The sequence below is a fragment of the Pteropus medius genome, unplaced genomic scaffold (genome assembly GCF_902729225.1).
Source record: "Pteropus medius unplaced genomic scaffold, Ma_sr-lr_union100, whole genome shotgun sequence".
In the NCBI taxonomy this organism is placed as follows: Eukaryota; Metazoa; Chordata; class Mammalia; order Chiroptera; family Pteropodidae; genus Pteropus; species Pteropus medius.
Genome location: NW_024349803.1, coordinates 22,184,459 through 22,209,242, shown reverse-complemented (window position 1 = coordinate 22,209,242; position 24,784 = coordinate 22,184,459). Strand labels below are relative to the sequence as shown.

The window sequence follows — 24,784 nt, the reverse complement described above, 5'->3', positions numbered from 1 at the left end:
AGCCGGCCCAGGCCTAGCGAGGACTCCCCACTTCCATGCCTGAACCTCCGTCCCGGGCTCCCCCCGGCTCCCGGCTCCCAGCTCCAGGCTTCTCGGCCTGAGAAGTGGGTGCCCCTCGCACCTATTCGGCCACCCCCACCCTGAGTTTGGAAGCAGCTGACACAAGGAGTGAGCGCATCACAGCAGGCGATTCACGACCTTGACGAGCAGAGGCTGGAAACGCGGGCTGTCTCCGGGCTGCATCTAGTTGGTTTGGACCGCAGGGGAAGCAGCATCCACAGCAGAGGAAAGGGAAGCCTAGACTGGCAGATGGACCTTCGACCACACAGGTGCCGCATGGTGGGATGCAGGGGTCCTCGGTAGCCTGGGGCTGGGACCATGATCCTCTGGGGCAGAGAGGCAGGCGTGCCCACACACCCCAGCCTGGAGGAGACGATCATGATAAATATGACCTTCTCCTTAACCCCTGCACCTCGCTTTCCTTCTAGCTGCAGAAGCCATATTCCTGGTGGCTCGGAGTGGACCTACGTCTGAGTCCCGGCTCGCCTTCCCGCACGCGGTGAGACCCGGGACACGTTGCTCAGCCTCGGCCTCCAAAAGTCTCAGCATCCTCACCGGAAATCTGAATGTGATGCCACCTTCCCCTTGGGGTTTTATGAGGACAAAATGCAACTGCGGAGGCAGTGTCCTGTGCACGCCGGGCACCGGCAAGGCTCACGAAGGGGTGGCTACTAATATTTTATCAGAGGTCAAAGTCCAGCTGCTTGGCCAGGGGGTCAGGGGCCCCCCGCTTCCACTCCTACACAAGAGCTCCGGGGGATACAATTTGGAAACCCTTGACCTAGATTCTAGGCTGGCAGTAGGACCAAAAGTAGCATTAGCTGACGATTATGGGCTGGGGGCGGGGGGGAACAGCACACAATTTGTCAGCATGGAATTAGGTCGCAGAATTCTTAAAACAGAGGAACTACAGAAGCCAGAAAAACTCAACATCTGAAGGCACAGTGCTCCTTCAATTTCCTGCGCCAAGAGTGCTATGGACTGACCAAGAAAGGATGGACTCCTGCCTCGGACGGCAGGTTCGGGCGCCGGCACCTGCCTGCAGGCTTTCTCCTGGGTGTCCTGGACCATCCAGCTCCATCACGATCCCCAAAGCCCCCCGCTTCCCGGGGGGTTCCCTGCTTTCCCACGTGCACTAAGCTCAGTGTCCGGAAAGTCCAGCTGCTCCTAAACACGCTGCCCCCACCTGACTGCCTCTACTGACCCCTCTCAGTCCTTGGCCCAGCTGCCGAGGTCCCTTGGGGCAAATCCCAGGGGCCCTGCAGAGCGGGCTCCGGACACGCTGGGCCACTGGGCACCGGTGACAGACGGCGCTGGCACCTAGCAGTCCCCAGGTGGTTCACCTCCATCATCTCTGATTCAGGGCACAGAGGGTCAGACAGGGAAAGCGACGTGGCCAAGGCCACGCAGCTGGGAAGTGACCGGGGGAGAACTTGACCTAAAGCTGCTGTCCCGAGGGGAGAGGAAAGAAGGGAGGTCACGGATGTGGGGGAGGCCACCCCTCAACAGGCAGCAGCATGGACCTGCAGCTCGCAATCCCCACCCCGACCTTGGGGGCGGGTGGCCGAGCCTCCACCCCAGGTGCCATTCCCACGGACCTTTCCTTCCAGGTGGCTAATGAGGCTCGGGCATCACTTAGTAATTGGCCTCGTTAGGCGGCTGGGGCTGCCCAGGGAATGGGGTGGAGGATGCTGGGCCCTGTGGGGACAGGCCAGACAGCCTCCCGTTAATTACCTGAAAAATCAGACAATTAGGCCTCCTGCCACCCGCTTGCCCACGTCCTGCTGGCCCCTAATTACTGACGGCTGCTGAGCAGACCGGGAGTGACCTGGATTCGGATGGAGGGCCAGCCTTTGCCATCTCTCCAGCCCCCACCCTGCATCTATCACAGGCTGAGGACACAGAGAGCCGGGTGGGTGTGTCTCTCAGGGATTCTCCCCTGAAGCCCGCCCCCCACCGCCCCAGCCCAGTTCTGGACCCTTCCCACCCACCGTCTCCTGCGGCGGTCAGCTCAGGAGGAGAAGACACGCATGCCTGGGGCCCTAGAAGCCCTCGGGAAGATGGCGGGCCCCTGGAGGAGGGGCAAAGACCCAGAAAGGGGTCCAAGAGGCGTGGGGGTTGGTTAAGTGGCTGACCTCCCCCTTCGGCCCGGCTTCTCCAGGGAAAATTTCCTGGACTGTATTCAGGAATAGAAATGGCAGAGAAGAGAGAGCTGAGAACTCTCCCATAGGCCCTGGCCCAGCCCAGAGGATACTGGGGGCCCAGGGCTGGCCCTAGGGAGTCCCCCCACTCAGAGGAGATGGACCCAAACAAAGCCCGCCCAGGGTGTGGCCTGCTGTGTTGGGGGAGGTGCAGAGAGGACCTGGCTTGGCTGAGTAGTCCTGGAAGGCCTCCCAGAGGCGACGGCCTTTAGGCTGAGCCAGGTGGGGGTATGCTGTTCCAGGCAGAAGGAACGGCATGTGTGAAGGTCCTTGCCCCAGGAGGGATGAGCAAGGGAGCCGGGATGGACGCAGCAGGGTCTAGAGTGAGGCTCGGCGAGGTCGGGCAGGGCAGATGCGCTGTCCCTCTGCCTGGAAGTGCTGGCCGCCGCCTCCGCACGCAGGGCCTGAGGAGAAAGGCGGACCCGGAGGTGTGGGCCTCTTCCCGCGAACACGCTCGGTCGCGCTCAGCCAGCCTGCAAAATGTGCGTGGGCCATTCCCTCCCGGTTCCTTTCCCGGTTTCTGAGCTGGGATCGAAAGTGTCCTCTCTCATCTTCCTGGGGGTCTTGGGAACGATGCCCTCAGCTAAGAGGGACACTCCCAGTCCAGAGAGGTCAAGAGGCTGAGCCGAGGTGGCCCAGCCAGCCGGCGGGAGCGGACCTCAGAGAGGCGGCCTCCTTGGTCTTCCGGTGGAGATTCTGACCCGGGCAGCGACAGAGCCGCCGCAGCAACGCCCCCGTCCAGCAGGCCCCATGCCGTGCGCCCGGCCCCCGGGAGGCAGACGGCATCGGGATGGCCCTAGGGGCTCACTGGTCACAGGTCAGCTCACAGACAGAGACGCTAGAGGACGTTCTGCTTTGTCACACGTCCAGCTTCTCCAGGCTGCCCGCTTCCTGTGGTTTCATTGCTTTACCTGCAGAGTCGGCAATGCCAGGATGTTTCTTAAGAACCCTCATGATTACATTAAGCCCACGCGGATAATCCAGGATAATCATCTCCCTATTTTAAGCTCAGCTGATTAGCAACCATAATTTCATCTGCAACCTTATTTCCTCTTTGCCGTGTTAGGGAACATATACACAGGTTCTGGAGATTAGAACGTAGGCTTCTTGGGGGGGCTATTATTCTGCCTACCATAGACGGATAAATGGTTGGTTGGATGGAAGGGTAGATGTACGGATGGATGGATGGATGGGTGGGTGGCGTTTGCGAATGGACGAATGGCAGACCGAGGCCCCGAGGGAGATGAAGAGCTCGAGGCAGAGCAGACCTTTTAGCTCCATCTTCTGTGTCCTCTGCCTCTACTCATGCGCCGGAGCCCTGCGGAGGGGACTTTCCCAGGCCCCGCACTGCGCTCCCTTGCATTTCATCCCCCCAAGTGGCTCAGACTCTCTCAGAGGTCAGGCACCCTGCCCCGCCCACCAACCCCGCACGCCAAGCCAAATTTGGCCCTTGCCTGGTAATGAGGGAACAGTGTGGGACATTCAGCTGGGATTGGAGAATGGAGGGGAGCTAGGGGTCAGGGGTTGGGACTCCTTCCGGATGAACATGTCAGAGCATCAGTGGTGGGCGGGGGGAGCATGGCATCCAGAGCCCGCCCGCTTGGGCGGGGTTGATTTTTGGAGGGGAGGGTCAATGAACTTTCTGCTTATTCATTATTTATCTGTTTAAATATAATATTTGATGAATATAAAAGAATATCTGTAAGCGACAATGAATGATAATGTAATGCACATTGATGACCTACTACAGGACACAAGAACAGAAAGGGAGTTTGCCCTGGGAGGCCACGACTGTGCTGCCGCCCGCACCGCGGGTCCTACCCGGGTCCCGTGACCCTCAGTGGGCGTTGGGTGCTGGGTCTCCCCGTGTGTGCCGCCCCCCCCCAGCTCTTGCCTCCGCCAGCGTATCAGGAATCTGGGCTGATCACTCCTTGGCCTTTTCTAAACGCAGTCGGCTCTCAGAGAGCATGGAGGTTAGAGGCGCCACACTCCACGCAGTCGAAAACCTACGCATCGCTTCTGACTTTCCAAAAGCGACAACAGTTGGCCTCAGCAGCTGGGGAGGGATGGGTTCCAGCACCCGCCCCCTTCCCATCCCCTGTGTCCGCGGGTGCTCAAGTCCCTTACATAAAACGGCCAGAACGATGCGCGCAGCCGGCCTCCCCATCTGCAGATTTCTGGCCATGGGTGGATCCACGGGTGTGAAACCCAGGGATACGGAGGATCGACTGACCCTGAAAAAAAAATCCGTGTTAAGTGGACTCACGCAGTTGGAACCCGTGTTGCTCAAAGATCAACGATGGTTCCATCGCGTACAGACCAGCACCTCAGACGACATCGCTTCGCTGCGCTGGGACGGGTGTAAAAGGCTTTGAACTGAAGGTGGCCCCTGCAGTTCGCCACACGTTAGGGTTCAGGGTTCAGCCACCTGCGGCGGGGCTGTAGCGGATTTCACAGTCCTGTCCCTGAGTATTTGTGCTGTCCTTAGGGACAGTGCAGCCAACGACACCCCCGGGCGGGGGACGGGGGCTGATGTCCGTGTCATCACTGTCTGGTTCCCATCCCGTGAGTTCACACTCCCTCTCTCCTTCCCGTCTGCCCCCTCCCCCCGCCCTCCCCGCACACGCTGGCGCTTCCCGGCTCGCTGGCACCCAGAACGAGGCTCCCTGTGACAGGAGCCGGCCCTGCGGTGGGAGTCAGTGCAGCGCCCAGCCACGGCAGGACTCAGCTGCTCTTGTCTGGACCCCTGCCTGTGCACCCCACCGTGAGTCACCCTCAGAAGTGCTGGTCCCCAGGCCCTCCATTCAGAACGGGGTGATGTGGAAAACAGACTCTGTGGCTGGACAGTCTGGGTTCAAAGGTCCGGTCCATCACATATGAGCTGTGTGACCTCGGGGGAGTCACTTCTTCCTGAGCCTCGGTTCCCTCGTGTGCAGAGGGGGTGCCCTGAGGATGCCCTCCCCGACGTTACAGAGAGCCCCGTGAGCACTTGGTGACAAGCCTCTCGTGCTCCCTCTGTGTCCGGCCCTGAGGTGTGGAGGTGGGGATGGCGGTGAGGGCAGCACCAGCGAGTCCCTGTCCGTAGACCGGGGCCAGCAGCCTACAGCACGACCTGACCCCGGCCTCCCGCCCGGGCGCCGCAGTTACCCCTCCCCCTCCCACGAGCACCCCGAGCTCCTTCCCTCCCTGACCAAGCCCCTCTTTGTACCCAGGACGCCAGGTCCTGCCTGGCTTAGGGCCTCCTAGACCCTGAGACGGCCCCCACCCTGCTCTGAGGGGCAGTCACAGGATGGGCTTTCTCAGCCTTGTACCAAGGGGGTGACAGGGAGCTGATGCCGGCTCCCCAGACAGCTGGCGGAGGTGGGTTTCGGAGAGTTCCCAGCGTGCCCAGGAGCCTCGCCCAGCTTTGGGGTGAGGAGTGGGGCTTGGGGTCAGGGCCCAGCTTTGGGGTGAGGAGTGGGGCTTGGGGTCAGGGTCGCGTTAGGGAAGGGGGAGCGGGGAACAGGAGCCCAGAGCCGCCCTGCCCACTGCTGCTGCGCTCAGCAGTGCTGGGCCAGAGGCTGTGGAGGGGGCTCCTGAGTGTATGCGGGGCGGGGGCCTCCGGACGCTGACTGTGCCGGAAGGAGCCGGCTGCCGCTGCCACCACCACAGCCAGGTACCCCTCAATGACAGCCCAGGGTCAGGGCTGCCTTCGCCCCAGCTCTCCCCCAGAAGCACTGTGCTTTGGGGACAGGCCTGGGAAGAAGTGGACGAGAAAGGGCCACCCCCCCTCCCACCTCCAGCACCCCTTCCCCCACCACCTCCTCTCAGGGAACCCCCTTCTCTGCTGCAGCCTCCCCCCAGGCTCACGCCCCCGCAGCCCCGCAGGCCGCCCTCGCCAGGGCAGGCGCACAGTACTTCCAGTTATTTTTAGCCGAGCCCCTCCTCCAGGAGCCGGCAGTGGAGGGGAAGCCGCCAGGCTCCTCCAGGAGCTGCTGGGGGGTGGGGAAGTGATCGATTAAAACCAGTGCTGCCAGGGCTCTGTGCCAGGCGGGCAGCCGGCCCGAGACACCGAGCCAGGTCCCAGGCTTCTCAACAGCCGGCTCCTGCCGCTGAGGCTGAGCTGTTAGGAGTGGCCAGGGTCCCCATGTGGCCCTGGCTGCCACACGCAGCAGCTGCTCCTCGGCCCACCCTCTCCTGGCGCTGCCCCCACAGTGAGGAGGGCATCCCTGGGCCACCCCACTCCTTCATCCCCTCTGGGGAGGACGCCTTGGGTGCAGGCAGCTTTGTTCTCCCAGGGGAAATTTGGGGGGTGGGGACGGACCCCATATTGCCTGCCTGGCCTTCTCACTGGTTTAAGCCTTGTCCCAGGAGGGCCGGCCGCTGGGTGGGACAGAGGCTGTGGGCTGGGCCTGGGTGAGTGCTTGGCATGAATGGGTCTCTGGAGCTTCACCGCAGCTGCCACCTTACAGGTGCGGACGTCCAGCCACAGGGCAGCCGAGGTTGGCGGGCAGTCGCCCAGCTGCTCAGTGTCAAGGTAGGATGGGTCTTGCCCTCCAGCCTTCACCAGCGGGTGGTCCGTCAGTCCCAGAGAATGGGACCTAATGAACGAGGGCGGGACGGACACAACAAGGCAGACTGACCAGCGCTGTACTGGGGGTGAGGTAGGCCCGCGTCCTCCGCCCCCTGCCGTGGGTGCCAGACCGCACTCTGTCAGAGGCCTGCTCTTCCTGTCACCGGTTTGAAAGTTCCAGGCGGAGGCTTCCAGAAGAGGCTTCTGGAAGTGGCTTTGGCAAAAGAGAAGCAGCTGGGTGACCCTGGGCAAATCACCCCACCTTTCTGAGCCTCAGTGTCCCCATCCGCAACATGAGATTAACAAGAGAAGCCACTTTGAGGGTGTGGTGAGGACCAGCGCTAACCAACACCGAGCCCCCGGCTCCAGGCCCAGGCAGGGTGCCCCTTCCCACCTGACCCCTGGACTTACGGCTGAGCACTGGGAAGGACGCTCACCGCAGGCCAGGCCTCTGGGGCTCTAGGGGTGCAGTGACAGCTCAGGGATGACTAGGTCAGCTGGGGTCCAGAGCCAGAGAGACACGGGGAGCAAATACTGGCCTCTGCTCCTTCAGCACACCGTACGCTCCCCATCCCCTCCACACCTCTGCCTGATGTTATGGCGCCTGCTACATGCCTCCTCTTCCAGGAAGGCTTCCAGGTCCCTCTCCCCACCCCCAGAGGCTTCTGGCCTGGATGGACTCTCCTCTGTTCTGCATCTGGGGGTGTTGTGCCCGCAGCTGCCTCCCCTCCCAGTGCCCCAGGCTCTGCACACAGCAGGTGCTTCAGGTGGGCACAGCAGTAGCTCTGGCTCAACAGACATAAGAGATTGTGAGCTCCGGGCCTCACGGGGCCTCTCCACACATCTCCCAGGTGGGGCCGGGGTCGCCCTTTCCATCCGCTATATCAGGAGACTCTCCCCCAGCTCAGGTGGCTGACCTGTGTTGCACAGGGTCAGGGCTGAAGGGGGAGGGAGGGGCAGCCCTGGGAAGTTGGGTGATTTGCCCAGTGGCTCATGGCTTGGAAAGGGCGGTGCTTGGGCCGGAACCCGCTGCTTGTGGCGACAGCCCTTTTTGCTCAGGGGGCACTTGATGGGTCCTTGGGAGTCCCCAGCCCTCTTGACTGTGCCCCTCCTCAGACCCCCAGCTCCTTTCTGCTCTTTGGGATGTTCCTTGCATCTGCATGGGGAACTAACGGGGAGGCGGGCAGAAAGTGGGGAGCAGGCAAGGGCAGGCCACGAGCCTTTGCTGGACGCCCTCCGCTGTCAGCTGTGGCCCTCCCGTGACCCTCATTGCCCGTCCTTCAGCTCCACTGTGAGGCCCCCCTGGCTTTGACCTCCCTGGTTCCCCCCGAATTTGCCGCATGCTCCAGTGCGCGTGGGCAAGCCCCTTCTCGGGTCCAGGCCTCAGTTTCCCCATCCGCAGGCTTGGCGAGGGAACCAGAGGGTCTTCAAGGCCCCTGCCCCAGCGCCGGTTCTCTCTGCTCTGCCAGGGGCGCCCCGCCCGTCTCCTGCGAGAGGGGGGACTGGAAGTCTTAGGGAGGTGATAGCCTGGGCTGGGAGCGTGGGCAGATGCAGGCAAGAGGGGCATCCGGGCAGAACAGGCTGAAGAAGGGGAGCTGGAGGGGCCGCGGGGGCCGCAGGGGGCACAGCGATGACGCCACAGGGGCTGCTGGGGCAGAAAGGAAAGGGCCCCTCCCGACCCTCAGCTTCATTCTTCCTTGTCAGATGCTGTCTGTGGGGAGGAGTCTCCTTAGCCCGTCTGTGCTGTTCACCTCAGAGCGGGGGGAGCCACTCAGGGTGCAGTCCTGCCCTGTCCGGCACCCTCACGCACCTGCCTACTCTGTCCCTCCCTTCAGAGGCAGGGGCCAGCACAGAGGACAACCCCCGCGCCGGGCATCTGTTGGCCATAAAGCTGAGGGTTTCTCTGTGGTCACCTGGTGGTTAGTGTCACAGGGCTCCCTCAGTGACCTCACCAGGCACACAGCGGCCCACACTCCTCTGGGTCCTAGTGGTGTCTGGACCACTGTCGCTGCTCTGGGCTGTCATGTCCGAGGCCTCTGTCTCCTTGCCTGTGAAACAGGGTGACGAGAACCCCGCTGGCCCAAGGCTGCTGTGCGCTCTCTGGCGTGCACAGCCCAGCTCCAAAGGGCTTCCCCCCACTCCGCACTGGGCACTGCTCTCCCTCCACTGTGGCAAATGACACCAAGGCTCAGAGAGGTGAGGTCCCTCTGCTGGTGAGTGGCAGTCAGAATTTGAACCTGTCTCTGATGTCAAAACCTGTTCATCTGACCTTCAACGGACATGGTCCCCCGGATTGGGAGGTGGACCAGCAGAGGCTGTACCCAGAGGGTACCCACAGGTGCCACTGCCTTCGCCCTGAACCCTCTCTGGGGGAAGACGCCCCTCACCACCACCACCGCTACCAAGAGCTTGGAGCCAGGGGAGACCCAGCCTATCCCAGAGAAGCTGCCGAGAATGGGCAGACAGGGCTTTGATCCGTAGGTGTGGGGTGGGTGGGACGGACCGAGAAGCAAGAAGCAGGAGACTCGAGGTCTGGGAGGGCAGAGGGATCCCGCGGGGAGCCGCTGCGGCAGCCCCGCTCCATCTGCGGTCCCATGCTGCCCCCGTGCGGACCACAGGCTCACATTCCCGGCTGGGGACACCATCACTCCTGGGACCCCGTGGAAGGACAGAGACCTGGGCTGTAAGGCCCACCCAAGGGCGGTACCTCCAAGCCTCTGCCCCGACTGCCCTCTGCTCCCGACAGGTCCCGACCCCCAGCCTGGCATCGCGCGCTGCCCGCAGCCTTTCCTCCCGGAGCTCCGAGTCCCACATTGTCGGAGGAATGTGAACTTAAGAGCTTATCTCCCAACTGTCCGCCCCACATTTCAACCTCCATTCCTGGTAATTCGACGACTGCTTGCACACTCTGAATCAGGGCGCCCACTCTCTCCGGGAGGGGCTCATGGTTTGGAGGAAATTGCAGAAATGACCCTCGTCTGTGGAGCTGGGTTTTGCCTCCCTCGATCACAGCTCTGCCCTCTGGGGCCACCCAGAACCAGGTGGCCTCTCACTTGGGAATTTCTAAGCAGATCCGAAGATCTAGTGCTCGGGGACCCCCTTCCTCTCTGCCTCTTTGGCTTCTCATCCACAGATAAAACATCCTGGTTCTGACAACCCACTCCCGGCCTCTCTTATCAGGGCACACTGGTGGTCCCTGTCTCTCTGGAACTTCAGGACTGAGAACTGTCCCTTCCCTCCATCCCGGCCTTCCCTCAGATCCTGTCATTTTTAGCACTCACTTGCCACTGACACATTCTTTCCCTAAGCCCTGTCTCCCTCCCCAGAGGCCTTGCAGAGAAAAGGCCTGGCTGGAGAAGGAAAAGAAAAAGCAGGGACGGAAGACAGCGAGTGAGCACCTGCCGAGCACTCAGCACGGTGTTTAGCGCTTTACTCAAATGATCCAGTTTCACCTTGCGAGGCCATTACTGTTTCTATCCCCAGGTTACACTCAGAACCGAGGCTTAGAGAGCAAAGAACTGGCCCAGCAGAAGCGCTGAGCCTTCTCTCTATGAAATCCCTGCAGGCTGGCTGGCCTCTTGCCTCCTGATCCTGCTTTCTGCCTGGATTTCTGAAATGTGTACATTTAATTCCTCAAATGTTCATCAGGTCCCCACATGCACCCGGGACTGTGCCAGGCGTGGATCCCACTTGGGCTGTGGTCTGGACAAGGCCACTGCAGGCCACATGGCTCGGGAGGATCACACCCAACCCTTCCCCGTCACCCCGTCCAGCTCATTGAGGCCTCACATCTTCCTCTGTCTTGTGCCCAAGGCGGAAGATGCTCTGCTGGGTCCAGCCAGTGGCTCTGTCCAAGGTCATACCACAGAAGATGGCCTCCCTGTGGCCTTGACATGGGGTAAGAGCTGATCACTCACAGAGGGCGGGAGTGTGTCAACTCTAGAAGGGTTAAGTTCCTCACCTTTTTTTTGTGTCAGACTCCTTTGACATCTGGTGCTGTTTATTGAACTCTTCTGAGAATAATGTTTTTAAATGAGTAAAATAAAGTAGGATTACGAAGGATTTTCATAAACAGGAAAAGATGTCCACAAAGTATGACTGAATCAATAAAATCAGGTTACAGGCGAACTTGTATTATGAAGAGGGGGAAGGGAAGGGAGGGGAAGGCGAGGGAAGGGGAGGGAAAGCCAGAGAGGGGGAGGGAGGGAGGGAGCATGTGCACTTGAGCGAGCGAGCTATCCCTCACATACAGCTGTCTTTGCCTCTGCCTTCCCTGTCAAGACTATGGCTCTCTGCCTGCTCTGGCACCGTCATAATAGCCTGGCAAGACCGAGTCCTAAGCAGGTGTCATTGCTCACATTTTAGGAGCTGTGGGAGCTGCTACCCAGCTGGCAGGCCACACAGGGGGCAGCCTAGTTCCTTTAAAATCCTCACAACCTCCCCTGCTGGCCTCTACCCTGCTTGCTTCTCTTTCTCAAGGGTGCAGCAGACAAACCTTCGCCTCTCTGGCCCAGCCTCTGGCTCCACCTCTCCCACTCCCAGGGCTGAGAACCTGACTCCCCCGCAGGCATCATGCCACCTCCACCTCTGGCAGTCCCCACCTCTGCCCACCAGCTCCTCCAAAAGGTGTTGTCAGCACCTTTTGAGGACTTTGCTCCTGCAGACACCTTCCTCTCTTGCCTTAACTATTTCTTTGCTGGCGCTAGGTCACTCCATCAGCATCTGAGCCTGCCCTTCATTCTAACTCACACCTACCAGAGTCCTCTCCCCCTTTTCAGGAATGCTTGATAAGGAGTTATCTGCATATCCTGCCTACATCCTTCTTCCCCCTCACTCCCAAACTCTGTGCCATATGCTTCGGTCATTCCACGAACCTGCCTGGCCAAGGAATGTCCATTCGACAGGTGTTTAAGCTCCTGTCCTACATCAAGTGATGTGCTAGGCAATGGGAACATGAACACGGCCAAGCCAGTCCCAAACATGCTGCTTATGCCAATGGACATATACACAAGCAGATAAGGGTCACAATCTGGGAAAGTTCTATGAAAGCAGCAAACAGATTGAGAGGACACAGAGACTGGGGAGTAAGGGCAGAGGGTCTCTATTTTAGATAGGGCGGTCTCTCCAAGAAAGCACATCATCCAAGGAGCAGGGAGTAGGTGGTCCGGGTGGACAGGATAACAAGTACAAAGCCCTGAAGCAGGAGCAAGCATTTGTGCTTGACAGGAAAAAAGTCCATGGGCTTGGAAAGAAGCGAACCATAAGGAGAGAGTTGTCAGCGTTAAGGAAGGAAAGGAATTTATCTCCAATGCAAGAGGATGTCCTTGCAGAGTTTAAATGACAAGATCTGATTTGTATCTTAAAAAGCACCCTCAGGCCACAAAGCTGTGTGGACATTGAACTGCAGGGGTAAGAGGTGAAGAGGGGAACAGAGTAGTTAGGACCCAATGCTCATTCATCTTCAATGTCCAAAAAGCATGTCACATTTAATGCGTCTAAAAAGAAACATCTGGATCAGCGGTTCCCTGAAGACAAAGCAACAAAACCAGGCTCTCTCCCAGTCTTCCCCATTTCGGTAAACAGCAACTACAATTCACCCAGATGTTCAAGCCAAAAACTAAGGGCCACTCTGGCCTCCTTCCTCTCCCTCATCCCTGCATCCCAAGCCCAGTCTACTCTCTTTCCTTATCCGCTGCTCTCCTTCCCCACTGCCCCGACCCGGGTCAGGTGCCATCGCTCCCCGACTGTGTCCAGCACCTGCGTCCTCACAGCCCTCCCCTCCCCTATCCCGACAGACAACTCCACGCAGGAGCCAGGGGTATTTTTTAAGAATACAAATGTGTCACTCTCTGCCCAGCACAGCCCTCAAGGCTTCCCTTCGCCCTCAGGCCTCTAATGAGAACTGGGCGCAGGACCCGGCCCAGGAGGAAGAGAAGAAAGAAAAGGTAAGACCGGAAGGGGCGGGGCCCGGCTCGTAGCTCCGCCTGCCCGCCTGCCCTGCGCTCTCTCGGACTTAGGAACCTTTCTTCTCGGCGCCGGGGGAAGCTTTCCCAGTAGTACCTTCCGGCCTCGACGACCCTATTTCCCGTGCTGCACCGCGGCCTTCCTCTTTCTCTTCCGGTCCCAGGCCTTTCGGGAGCCGCGGGCTTCGGTAAGTATCCGCCGCGCGGCATCCGAAGCCATCCGCGAGGCGCGGACGGTGGCGAGGCGCAAGCTCCGGGGCGGTCAGGGAGACCGGCTCCCTGGCTGTGGGGAGCGGAGGCTGCGGGGCAGGAGTGATGCTTGTGGGGTCCCGAAGAGTGGAGGGGAGGAGGAGAACTCGATTTGCGGGGAGAGCGCAACCTTGCGGTGGCGGTGTTGGTTTCGGGGCACCATTACCTGATTTTACGGGAACCGGCGTCTAGTCGTGCAGAGTGAGTCGAGGCGGGTAGAGGCCGCAGATGCAAGGCGTTTGTGTTGCAGCCTCATTCTGGCTTCTGGCCTCGCGTTCTCCCGCATCAGGACGGCAGGGGTAGGCCCCACCGCTGAGCCCCCAGCCCTGATCCCCACTTTCGACCTCCAGGTGCAGTCATGGCCAAGTCCAAGAACCACACCACGCACAACCAGTGTAAGTTCCTCTGGCCCAGCCTCCGTCTCACGTCCCAGACCCTAGCAAGGATTCAGGATGCTGGGGCGGGGCAGGGCAGGAAAACACATTTCTACTGTGAGCGTAGTGCTTGTTTCTTAGTACTTGTTTTCAGCCAGTATTACTGTTGGGGTTATAGATTTAGAAGCCATGGGTCCACTGAAATCCCCACAGTTCTCTGCACTCAGAGATAAGGGGTATCCTGGATCTCATTACCTGCTCTGGGAAGTAATGGTTCTCCAAGGCTTGCCAGCTGTGATGTTGGGTGGTCATATTTAGAAGAAACTTCTTTTTTTGGTCTTAATTCTTTTTCTTTCCCACAGCCCGGAAATGGCACCGAAATGGCATCAAGAAACCCCGATCACAAAGATATGAATCTCTCAAGGGGGTAAGTGTGCGCTGAATCACATACAGGTGTGTCTTTGGTTCCAGCTGCACCGTTCAGGTCTTCCATATAGCTTTTTCCAGCTTCCCCATCTGCCTGTGCACCGTGATTAACTGTCCTTTGTCTTACCTGGCCTGCCAAAGTTCACAATTTTTTTCTCTACCCGGCCAGCTTTTGCTGAACTTCAGGCCCTGCGAGACCCATAATAAAGTTTTACTTGGCCTTTTCCAGTCCAGGATGTAAATCATAGTCAACCTATCTCCTGAGGGCAGTTTGACCATCTCCCTTATCCACCCAGAGCACTTCAAGGGAAGGAATGGCCTTGTCTGTGCATACCAGGTACCCTCTGAGCCTTCCATTCCATCTTGACTAGCCATAGGACCTCGATCTGATCCAGTGCTGGGCTTGCGAAGTTTCCTTCCAGTACTGGGGAATGCTACAGATCAGCTGAGAAGGCTGAGGCTGTAGGGTCAGAGTAGAACTGAACCCTATATCTATCTGATTCTTGGTTTCTTATTCTACGTAATTTGCTGTGAATCTGTTGTACTAGGCTTAGTATTTAATTGGTACCTTCCATTAAGGGGGTGCGATGTCCCTGAGGGGGTTTCGGGACTCATCCACACTCCTGCAACCTTGGCAGAGGGGGCAGTCTGTCTGTTCTTTCCTTCCGCACTCACGTTTGAGCTCTACTGGACTCCGGGCGTGTAGCCCTGAGGCTGTGCTTTTACATTGCATAGCAGGGTGTGATATTGGCTTCTGGGGTAGTGGCGTGTTTCTTTGCAGATAGTTTATGTCAGCCTTCAAAGGTGACTTGATACACTGTCTAAACCCCCAGTAGGCCTTGGCCAGAGCCTGGTAGTCTCCAGGGTACCGCTCTGGATGACTTGGTGACCTGTACATGCTACACTTAGAGCCGCCTATACCTTTCCTTCCAGGTAGACCCCAAGTTCCTAAGGAACATGCGCTTTGCCAAGAAGCACAACAAGAAGGGGCTGAAGAAGATGCAGGCCAACAACGCCAAGGCCATGAGTGCACGTGCTGAAGCTATCAAGGCCCTCGTAAAGCCCAAAGAGGTCAAGCCCAAGATCCCGAAGGGCGGCAGCCGCAAGCTCAATCGACTTGCCTACATCGCTCACCCCAAGCTTGGAAAACGTGCTCGTGCCCGTATTGCCAAGGGTCTCAGGCTCTGCCGGCCAAAGTCCAAGGCCAAGGCCCAAACCAAGGCCCAGGCTACGGCTGCGGCTGCAGCTCCTGCTCAGGCTCAGGCTCAGGCTCCAGCTCCCAAAGGTGCCCAGGCCCCCACAAAGGCTCCAGAGTAGAAGTCCGTCTGCCGACGTGAGGATGAAAGGACTGGTGTGACCCTGGGCTGCTGTCCTCTTGTGCTATTTGTACAAATAAACCTGAGGCAGGATCTGTCAGTCTGTGTCTGTGACCTCGGGGCTGGGGCTTGGACGGGGTTGGCACCTCCATTTCGTGTGGGAGAAGAATTCAGCTTTCTCTGGATGATGGTGCGGTTGGGCGTCGGAGGAGGTAGTTCCCTGGAGTACAGGAAGGAGACTTGGTAAATGAGAAATGGTTGGGGGTGTGGGGAAGCTGGGGCACAGCTTGCTGGACTGAGCAGGCTGGTGAGGAAAGGGAGAAATGCCAGACATCCTTGTCAAGCCTTGAAACTTAAACAGAGGGAACGGGGCCCTTCTGAAGAATTCTCCATCTGGCTTGAGGTGTTCCAGGCTTAGGGAGTTCCTAGTGCATCTGGCCAGCATCCACTGCTCTGGCTTGTCCCCGTCCCCCTGAGTGCTAGAAGCCCTGGGTGTGGAGGGGACTGTTCCAGGATGTCACTCCTGCTGGGTCACACAGGTTGGATCGTTGTGTCCTGCAGGGAGGCCTGGCCAAATGAGGGAGACCTTCCTGGGCTGAGGGGCCCCTGGAAGTGAAGAGCGGATACGCTCCAGGTGATCTTTATCCCAGTGTCTGTGGAACCTGATAGCTGCTTATACAGCAGGAATGATTTTGCAGAGTCCCCAAGACACGGTACCAGATGTGTATGTCCATGCTGAGCATTAGGTTCGCGGAAGAAGGAACGCACAAGGCCGAAGGTTAAGCAAGGTTTATTGTAGCAGAGTGAGCGAGGCTGAGCTAAAGGTGTCCGCCCCAAATGCAATGGGACCTGAAATATGGGGCTTGAGGCAGGCTTTTACAGGAATGTTCTGGGCAGGTAAATTGGTGGGGAAGGGAGGGAAGTCCACTGAAAGGAGATGAGCATGTAGCATCAACCTGGATGCAAGGCCCAGTTCCCACACAAAGGTAAGAGAGGAGTCTGGTTCCCACACCACGGGGGAAGGCATAGGGCCCTCCTGGACCTCACAGCCCCACAGTGGGTCAAGACAGGATGTTGGGCGCTCTTGTTGAAGATTTGGGGGATACCAGTCTTGAGACCGGGTCCAAGCTGTGGGGAAGGTTCAGAGGAGGGTTTGAGGGGAAAGTGAATGCCCAGGAGAGAAGGGACCTGGGAGGCTAACCCGGAAGCAGATGTGGCAGGATCTGCTTGCCACAGGCACCCCAAAAGAAAAGATTAATAACGAGGCCACCAAACCCTATTGTCCTTGGAACTGAAACTACTGGAATCTGCCGTGGGATCTTCTGCCGGGTTGGGACGGTTACTTTAGACCCCTGGAGGTGGGGACTGTTCAGTCTCTGGTGGGCCCCTGTCATCCTGATGCAGTTGGGACCCGTGGACCTGTGCTATATGTGGACCAGTACATGCACCGTTCAGAGGGGTCCTGGTCTGGCCTATCCCCTACCTGTTCACGACAAAGCATCACCTGTCCCTGTCTACACAGCCCAGCCAGATTCCCGAGGCCACAGCTGCGTTCAGCTCCAAAGATCAGGCTACAAGTGTCAGTCATAGAAGAAAACCAGAACACGTGATTCAAGTCCCTACTAAATATCTGTCTTTCTGACCTTAGACTTGTGCTGTTCCTGCGGCATCCAGTTACAGCTCCCTGCACCAGCTGTGCCGTCATCCGAACTGAATGCTTTGTTTTTTATACCAGATGAGTCTGCTAATAGCTCTTTTTCGTTAACATAGGAAATCTCAAAAGTCCTCAAGTGATCCAACCCCAAGCCTAAGTGACCTGTTAGCACACTGGTTCAGGTCCTGGGGCGGCGGGGGCATGGTGGAGAAAGGGTCACTAATACTTGGATTGCTACTCTTAATTTGCCCTTTTTTTTTTTTTTTTTGCGTGTGTCTGTATTGCTGTGACGGTGTCTCTGACACAGATAATTGGAGACCAAACCAGCTACCTCCCTGCTCCTGAAGCCCCTGGCTGACCGCTTAGGGCACCTCAAGGAAGGACGGGGGGTGTGAGATTGTAAGAGCCAGTCATGGGGATGGAGTGTGGAGAGACTTCCATGACACGATGCTGTTGGTCCTGCAAGCCAGACCCAGGCCAGACGGAGATGGCGTCCCGTAACCTGCTCAGACAGAGCAACCCCTCCGCTGTGGCCCAGTGTGCTGGTCTCTGGAACAGCCATTGCCCTGCCCCTGGCAAGGATGCAAGGTGGTTCCCCATATCTGGAATGGGTCATGCTCCTGTGTCCTAGCTGTCTGCCCTGTTCTGTGTAATCCCTCAGCGCTGCCATGTCTCATGGACAATAGCCATGCCATCAGACCGAGTGGCCTGCCTCTTTGGTCTTTCCCTGCCGTCTGCTTATGGAGGTAGATTTTCAGCTTCAGGGCTTTTCCCGGGGTCCGTGTGTCAGTGCTGGGAGGCAGGGCCCTCTCTGCTGGGCCCCCTGGGTCAGCTGCTTCACCTGCAGTCCTCTGAGGGACCAGTGAAGCCAGTGGGGGAGTGGTGACAGGCTTCCTGTGGAGGGCGCCAGGCGGAGCACTGCTTCTGGTCACACTTGGTCCTCAAAACCAGCCTCTGAGTATGAGGGTTATGTAATTTGTGGTCCAGCCCCTTGGTACTTGGGAGGCTCAGAAAGAATTGCTATTAATCATGATGGGGCAGCAGGTGCACCCCTGGCATGTGGTCCCCCACCTCTGAAGGAGGTATTACTATTATCTTTGTTTCACGGGTAAGGAGCCTTTTTCGAGATCACACTGCTAGGAAGGGGTGGAGGTAGCACTGACACCCAGGTGGTCCGTGCAGGGCCCCAGGAAGTCAGGGCAAGGCTGCCGGCTCCTGTCATCCTGGCATGCTCTGTGGGTGGCCAACTGCCCCCACCAGCTGGTGTCAGATAGGAGGTGGGGTCTCAAAAGGGACCAGGAGCAGGTTTTGTGTCCTGAAGGTGGCTTGGTCCGGCGTAAGGTCACCAGGTTGGATGGCTTCCAGAGCGAGGCCTGTGCTCCAGTCTCCAGGACAGGGGCCATGAAGACCTCCTTTCCCATCATCCTGGGAGGCCAGACCCCAATCCCAGGAGACCCCGGGGCAGGGGCTTCACCTGGGCTTTCTTCAGCTTGCAGCCCTTCGCCCCCAGCTGCACGCAGGGCCTGTGTGCAAGAAGCACAGCCCCCCAGTCCTGAGTCCCAGGTCATGTCTCCATTACCTCCAAGCTGCGTGATCTCGGGCAAGCTATTCTTGCAGAACTTCTAAGGTGGGGCGCAGTGAAACCTGCATCAAAGGGTGGCTGTGAGGCTTGCGGGAAGGTGAGTGGGGCTGGCCGGTGTGCTGGGTCCCTGTCAGAACCCCATGAGCCGGGTTATTCTACTACCAGGACTAAGTCCGCAGGCCACAGAACCAGACTCTGGACTTCTGGCCACAGCCAGGAGCTTCCAAAGCCAGCTCTCCTTGTCTCCCGGGCCCCATGCTTAGGGAGGTCAGAACAGGACCAGATCAGAGCGGCTGGAGGAGCAGGATCAGCTCTCAGGGTCACAGCTGACACTTTGAGCTGCCTGGGGCCCTAGCTAGGCTGACAGACTGAAGCCCAACTTGTGGGCCACTCTGTACACACAGACCCATGATCCCTGTCCGGGGTGCTGGGGACCCTAAGATGAACTGACCTGGTCCACCAGGGCTCCTGCCCCCTCTGGGACCCGTGCTCTCAACACCCCCTTCCTGTCAGCCCTGGCAAGGTTTCGACAAATGCCAGCGGTCATGCCTTGCCAGCTGTCCCTCTGCCCCACATCTGGCCTCCAGTTCTGGTCCTGTTCCAGGATCCTGAGTGTGCTCCCAGAAAGCCAGGCGTAATCCCCTGAGATCTTGGCCTTCCCCTGTCCCTCTCCATGGGAATGGTATCCCTGGCCTCACAGGTCAGATACAGATATGGTGGCCTCTGCCACTGGACAGAGACGTGGCTAGGAGGTCCAGGGTGGGTGTGTTGTGTTGAAGGACACAGCAGAGTGGAGTGGTGGGGACATGCCCAGAGCCAAGCTCTGTTTCCTCATCTGTGAAATGGGGATGGGAACAGCATGTCCCCAGAGAAATGAGAAACGCTGCTCCATGAATGTCCTTGCTGTTAGTATTTCAGAAGTGGCTCCTGTCCACGCACAACCTTTATTGTCGGACAGTGAGGAAGGGCCCCTGGCACTGGTCAGGTGGGAGCCCCAGTGGTGGAGGCTGAGGAGCGTGCGGCTCAGTTGTCACTGGGCAGGGCGGGCACGCTGGCCAGGGCGGGCAGCAGCCGTGTGTATATGTCGATCCCACGGAGGAACACGGCCTCATGCAGTCGCTCGTCATGGTCGTGCAGCAGCACGGGTGTGTGGTTCATGGGTGAGAAGCCCAGAGCCGGGACCCCTGCCTGCAGGGGCAAGGAGGAGCCGTTAGGGGAAAGGCCAGCACCCGGGGCCACCGCACTGCCCACCCTACTGCAAGCAGCTCACCGCGCGGAGGAAGCGGCTGTCAGTGGCAGCGGAGAAGATCTCCAGATCCAGAGTGAGGTTCCTGCCGAGGGGAGAGCCGGGGGAATGGGGAGGCGGGGGGCAAGGGAAGAGGCAAAGGGACGAAGGACGGTGGGAGGGAGCGAGAGGAAGGAGAGAGGGAACGGGGAGTGGAGAGCAGGCCAGGACACTCACATGTCCTTGCAGACACCGCTAAACGCAGCCCACCAGGGGTCTGAGTCATCAGTAGATGTCACTCGGGGCTCCGTCCACTTCTGGGAGGAGGAAGGATATGGCGGGGTCAGGACAGGGCCTGGGCATCTTGTGTTTTCGTAGGGTGGGTATGTACCTGGCACAGGGCACGCTCCCGACCCCCACCCCCTACCCAGGCATCCAGCCGGCCAGTTCCGCAGGCCCTGTCAGGTCCGCAAAGGCCGCAGGTCTGAGACCTTCCGCTGCCCCCCCGTTCACTTACTTCCTGTCCATTCTTCAGATCCCAGCCTGAGAGCCCCTTCCTCAAGGGGGCTCCCCAACCTCTCAGACTGGTCAAATACTCCAATTACATGTCTCAGACTACGAGGTCCACCCTCTTCTGGACCACACATGTTCATATGTATAGAGAAGTAATATGAACACTTGACTCAGGTCTGCAACCCCCTTCACGCTCTAAGGACGAAGAGGTCAAGACCACGTCTACTCCCTACACTATTCCCCAGCTGCCAGCAGCGGCCTCCCGTAACATGCGTCTCTCAGAGCTAAAGCAGCGCCCACGCGTGCGTGGGCACGCCGAGCACACACTCCCACGGTGATACACACTTGGCAAGCCCAGTGTCCCCAGCTCCCACAACACCCCCATCATAGGTTCGCAGTCGATACCTGAGCAAACTCGAAGGTGACGCCCTCGCCAGCTGCCTGGCACCAGCCCCGCAGCTGTTCTTCAAAAGCCTACGAGAAGGGAGATGAGCTGGTCCCTCGAGATCCCTGGGAGGAGCCTCTAGGACAGGATCGAGGACCCGGCTCCCTCCTCCAAACCCAGGGGGCGATGGCACCTTCATGTCCACGTCTGGTGCCACGCGGAAGTCAAAGCTGGCACTCATCGCGGCAGGAACCACGTTATACGCCACGCCGCCCTCCAGTTTAGTCAGGTTCACAGAGGTCACGGCCCCCAGCTTCAAGTGGGGGTTTGACTGCAGCCTGTGGTGGGGGCCCGGGGCAGGAGCAGCAAGGGGGAACAACAGATATAAAAGGAGGCTCGGTCTCTCTCCTCTGGACACAGCCTCGCCCATTCCCAGGCTGCCTCACCTCTGCCTCTCCTTCTCCCGGAAAGCCAGGATCAGGCTCACAGCCTTGTGCTAGGAGAGCGTAAGGTCGGATGTGAGAGAGGGCCCAGGATAGAGCCTCGGGAATTCCCGAACTCCATCCCCGCGTGCTACCCACCAGCTTCTCTGCGGCTGTGTCCTCGATGAATAGCGAGCCGTGGCCAGGGTTCCCGGTGCTTGTGATCCGCACCCCTGGGAGACGCAGGGGGAAGGGGTGCCTTCAGCACGGGAGGGGCTGGGAAAGCACTTGGCCCTGGGGTGGGCCTGGGTCTGCCCCTCATTTCAAGCTCCTTCGGCAGGGCTCTGCCCCTCAGAAGGCACAGTGCAGGGCTGATTCCTGCCCCTAGGGAGGGCCTGACCTCAGAAGCTCATCAAAGAGAAGCCCAGGCAGGAAGGCACTGGGAGGCAGAGGCCCTGAGTTCAAGGCCTCCTTGGGCCCCTGCCCCTTCTGGCCTAGTCTCCCGTCTGCACAGTGATGCCCTCCCCCGAAACCCATACTCACACCAAGGGCTCCGTTCACTGTAAAAGACAGTGAAGGCGTCAGTGGGGTTGGCCAGGCCTAAGGTGGGAGGAGAGGGGTTCAGAGGGTGGAGTGGCCCAGCCCCGCCAGCAGCATCCCCAGCCCCTGCTGGCCACTCAGTGGCCTGCCACCCTGCTCACCCTCATCCAGGGCGAAGCCAGCCCTCAGTGCCCGGAACTCAGGCCGCTGTACAAACAGCTCCATGCCTTTGTGGCCCCCAACTTCCTCATCTATAAAGAGGGACATGAGATGAGAGAGATGTTCCCCAAACACCCCCCTCCCCCGAAGGTGCCCCTTGCCGAGCCACCCCTACCAGGCATAAAGGTCATGTGGATGGTTCTGGGGTAACGGTGGCCCTCAGCCTTCAGCCTCCTCACAGCCTCCAGGTACCTGAGGGGCAGCGAGAGGGTATAAGCAGGTGCCGAAGGAGCCGCCACATGCTTGGGCGGGCAGGGCTGGAGCCCTAGGCCGTGGGCCCTGCTCTGCCACAGCTGGGCAGGGGACTCGGGAAAGTCCCTGTCCCTCAGCCTCCGCATCCATGCAGTTGTCATAGCAGCAGTGCCTGCTCAATGGAAGGGGTCAAGATGTTCTTCAGTTTTGAGGTTCTCCGATCACACTCTGGGCTCTGGGTCATTCCGAGGGGCCAGTGGGGACACTGTGGGGGACTGGGAATGGAGGACACTCACTGGATGCTGACACACTTCATGTCCTGGGCGCCCCTGGCATAGATGTAGCCCTCGGCATCCTTGAAGGCCTCGAAGGGGTCATGACTCCAGTGCTCCTGGAGGCAAGGATGGGAAGGGGGACCCAAGCCCCAAATTTAGTTCTGCACCCACGGTGGTTCTGCCTTAGGAGCCCACTGGAGGGTTGGGGTGATGGGAGCATGGTGGCGAAGGGGACAGACGAGGGCTGAAGAGGACAGTGGACTGCCGTCCCTCATCTCCGCCTCCCACCTCCACCTCCGCACCCCTCATGGGCATGGAACGGCTGCTGGACAAAGGCTGCTTGAGTGGCGTGATGCCAAGTGAGGTCCAGTCAGTGCCAGGACCAGCGCCAGGACCAGCGCCAGGAGGGGGCTCCCTGAGGTTGAGTGGGGGAGCGTCGGCCTCGTCTTTGTCCCCCGCACACCCTCCCTTCAACACACACACCTTGAATACGGGTACCACATCCACGTGGGAGTTGAGCAAGAGGGAGGAGAGTTTAGGGTTGGTGCCTGGCCAGGTCAGCACGGTCACCACAAAGCCAGGTGCCACCTGGAGAGGGCCAGGAGGGGATGTGGTCAGTGCAGGGTGAGGAGGTTCCCCAGGCCCACCGCCTCTCCCCCACAGGGCCCCAGGCTCACCTCCACATTCTGAAAGCCCAGGCCCAGCTGGTGGGCTCTCTCCTCAAGAAAGGCCATAGCAGCCCCTGGGGACACAGACAGTCTTGGGGCTGCTCCTGCCTACGCAAGCCTCCCCGGCCCAGGCAGAGCCTGGGGACACCTCCAGAGATGGTCACAGACCCTGAAACGGGTTGCTTCCTTCTCAACACAATCCCACATCCCTCGGGGACACCTGTACTTCTGTCCCCAGGGAAGATCTTTTTGGCCAGCCAGTGACCCTTTGTGGAAGTCCAGGGTTAGAAGCTGGTATTATTGTTATCTTCCTTAACGGTGGGGGAACTATGGCACAGAGACATGACAGTCATCTAAAGTCCCTCAGCTGGAAAACCACAGCAGGAATTTGGACTCGTGTATACAATTCCAGCCACCAAGCCTGACTCCCTAAGGGCTGTGGCCTTTGTCCAGCCCCAGGAGGCCTCTGGAGGCCTCTTCTTCCATGTGGCTGCCCCAGACTCTCCTTCCCCGCCCAAGCCCTGGAGAGTGAAGTGAAGTTGTTCCTTAATTAGCCACCTGGAGTAACTTTTGGAGGAGCACAGCCTCTGCAAGGATGTCCCTCCACGGCCGAGCTGGCTGTATAGTGAGGGAATGGCTAGAGGGGTTGAGGCGCCATTGGGGGCATCAGAGTGGGGCTCAGCTGGGTGACAGGGGTTGGAGCCTGTTTAGGGCACAGTCCCCGCCCCAGGGCCCCAGAGCAGGCCCTGCAACCTCCACGTTCTCACCGTAGTCGGGATCAGGATGGACGGTGCGGAGGCGCAGGTACCGACGGAAGAGTGTCACAGATGGGTGCTCGCTCTCGTGACCCTTGCTGGCCATGTCGCTGTGCGTGGTAAGCTGGGGGCAAAGAGAGTGGCTACCTACCCCTTCCAGCCGCTGGGACCCGATGGACTCCACTTGTACACGGTCCCTCCCTTGGGCGGTTCCCCGGACGTCTCACAGGGAGAGGACACCCTATTTCCAGCCCCCATTCTGTCTTTAGGCGTTGTGCTGTTCACTTTCAACACATTTCCTTATTTAATCTCCCAAAGAGCCCCAAGAAGTTCGTGCCTCTGCGCATCCACTTTGCAGGAGAAAGCTGAGGCTCAGAGAGGTTCAGGGACAGCTGGGGAGCAGCAGAGCCAGATTTGAAACCAGACATCGACTCCCTCCGCCCTGCTCAAAAAATGTGTCCCCAATTTCTCGGATTTCATACCAGGGAGACCCCGATCCCACTACCCCTCTCCAGGGCTCTCCACCTGGTTTTGGGCCCACGTTTGCCTCTCAGCGTCCGCCTGGGACCGTGGCTGGGAGTCAGGGTCCTGCGAGGTCTCGGGCTCAGAACCAGCCCCCGCCCACCGTGTGGCTGGACTGGGATCCCGGTCGAGACCGAAGACCGAGAGTTTGGGCTTCTCAGCCCCACCTGGTTGCAGCTTCTGCCGGGTGATTAGAGGCGCGGAACTCGCCTTCTGACCGGGGCACGCTGCTTCGGCCGCCAGCTCCGCCCCGCAGCGACAGAGAGTTCCCAGCTGGCCCCACCCCTCCCGCAGGCCCCGCCCCGGCCCCGCCCCCGGGCCGGTGCAGCCAGTTCCGGATGGCCCCTCCCCCAGAGGGCTCCGCCTCCTGCAGCCTCCGGATTGGGCCGCCAGGGAGGCGGGCGGCCGCGGACACCGAAAGCGTGGGCGCCGCGTCACTCTCAGGGCACAGGGTGGCAAAGTTGTGCCGGAACTGGCCCCTGACTGCTGCCCTACCCCTCCCGCGAGGGCGTACTTTTTTCCCTTTCTTGTCTCAGCTCCTCGGAGAGGTAAGGGCCTCCGTGGCTGCCTCGGTCCCCTGAGTGGAGAAGTTATTGATTAATATCTGACCCCCCAGGCTGTGATTTCCAGGAGGCTGGTTCATGTCCGTGACAAGCAAAGAGCAGAAGTCCGGACAACGTGCCAGGAGTGA

General features: G+C 59.3%; 2 protein-coding genes across 5 annotated transcripts; one reads left to right on the top strand and one right to left on the bottom strand.

Annotated features, from left to right (window-relative positions):
* The first annotated feature begins 12,845 nt into the window (after positions 1–12,845).
* On the top strand, positions 12,846–15,241 carry RPL29 (ribosomal protein L29). 2 transcript variants are annotated; one of them, XM_039837918.1, is made up of 4 exons: positions 12,846–12,964; positions 13,376–13,420; positions 13,762–13,826; positions 14,759–15,241. In XM_039837918.1, the coding sequence occupies exons 2-4, from the start codon at positions 13,384–13,386 to the stop codon at positions 15,140–15,142; spliced, it is 486 nt and encodes a 161-aa protein (XP_039693852.1). In that variant the 5' UTR covers positions 12,846–12,964; positions 13,376–13,383; the 3' UTR covers positions 15,143–15,241. The 2 variants fall into 2 exon arrangements, with proteins under 2 accessions (XP_039693852.1, XP_039693854.1); XM_039837920.1 differs by lacking the exon at positions 12,846–12,964 and adding an exon at positions 13,006–13,226.
* Positions 15,242–19,272: 4,031 nt separating this feature from the next.
* On the bottom strand, positions 19,273–24,771 carry ACY1 (aminoacylase 1). 3 transcript variants are annotated; one of them, XM_039837908.1, is made up of 15 exons: positions 24,608–24,771; positions 23,584–23,695; positions 22,826–22,890; positions 22,632–22,736; positions 22,170–22,264; positions 21,797–21,873; positions 21,624–21,713; positions 21,466–21,522; positions 21,082–21,155; positions 20,947–20,996; positions 20,694–20,838; positions 20,521–20,589; positions 19,840–19,919; positions 19,648–19,708; positions 19,273–19,565 (listed from the first exon to the last, which is right to left on the bottom strand). In XM_039837908.1, the coding sequence occupies exons 2-15, from the start codon at positions 23,675–23,677 to the stop codon at positions 19,401–19,403; spliced, it is 1,227 nt and encodes a 408-aa protein (XP_039693842.1). In that variant the 5' UTR covers positions 23,678–23,695; positions 24,608–24,771; the 3' UTR covers positions 19,273–19,400. The 3 variants fall into 3 exon arrangements, with proteins under 3 accessions (XP_039693842.1, XP_039693841.1, XP_039693840.1); XM_039837907.1 differs by lacking the exon at positions 24,608–24,771 and adding an exon at positions 24,261–24,390; XM_039837906.1 differs by lacking the exon at positions 24,608–24,771 and adding an exon at positions 24,097–24,337.
* Between the last annotated feature and the right edge of the window lie 13 nt (positions 24,772–24,784).

Coding starts and splice junctions, on each gene's coding strand:
- RPL29 (XM_039837918.1), top strand. CDS start 13,384: ATGGCCAAGTCCAAGAACCACACCACGCACAACCAGT. Junction 13,421..13,761: donor CCACACCACGCACAACCAGT/GTAAGTTCCTCT, acceptor TCTTTCCCACAG/CCCGGAAATGGCACCGAAAT. Junction 13,827..14,758: donor GATATGAATCTCTCAAGGGG/GTAAGTGTGCGC, acceptor CTTTCCTTCCAG/GTAGACCCCAAGTTCCTAAG.
- ACY1 (XM_039837908.1), bottom strand. CDS start 23,677: ATGGCCAGCAAGGGTCACGAGAGCGAGCACCCATCTGTGACACTCTTC. Junction 20,839..20,946: donor CGGGAGAAGGAGAGGCAGAG/GTGAGGCAGCCT, acceptor CCCCCACCACAG/GCTGCAGTCAAACCCCCACT. Junction 19,920..20,520: donor TCACCTTCGAGTTTGCTCAG/GTATCGACTGCG, acceptor TCCTCCTCCCAG/AAGTGGACGGAGCCCCGAGT.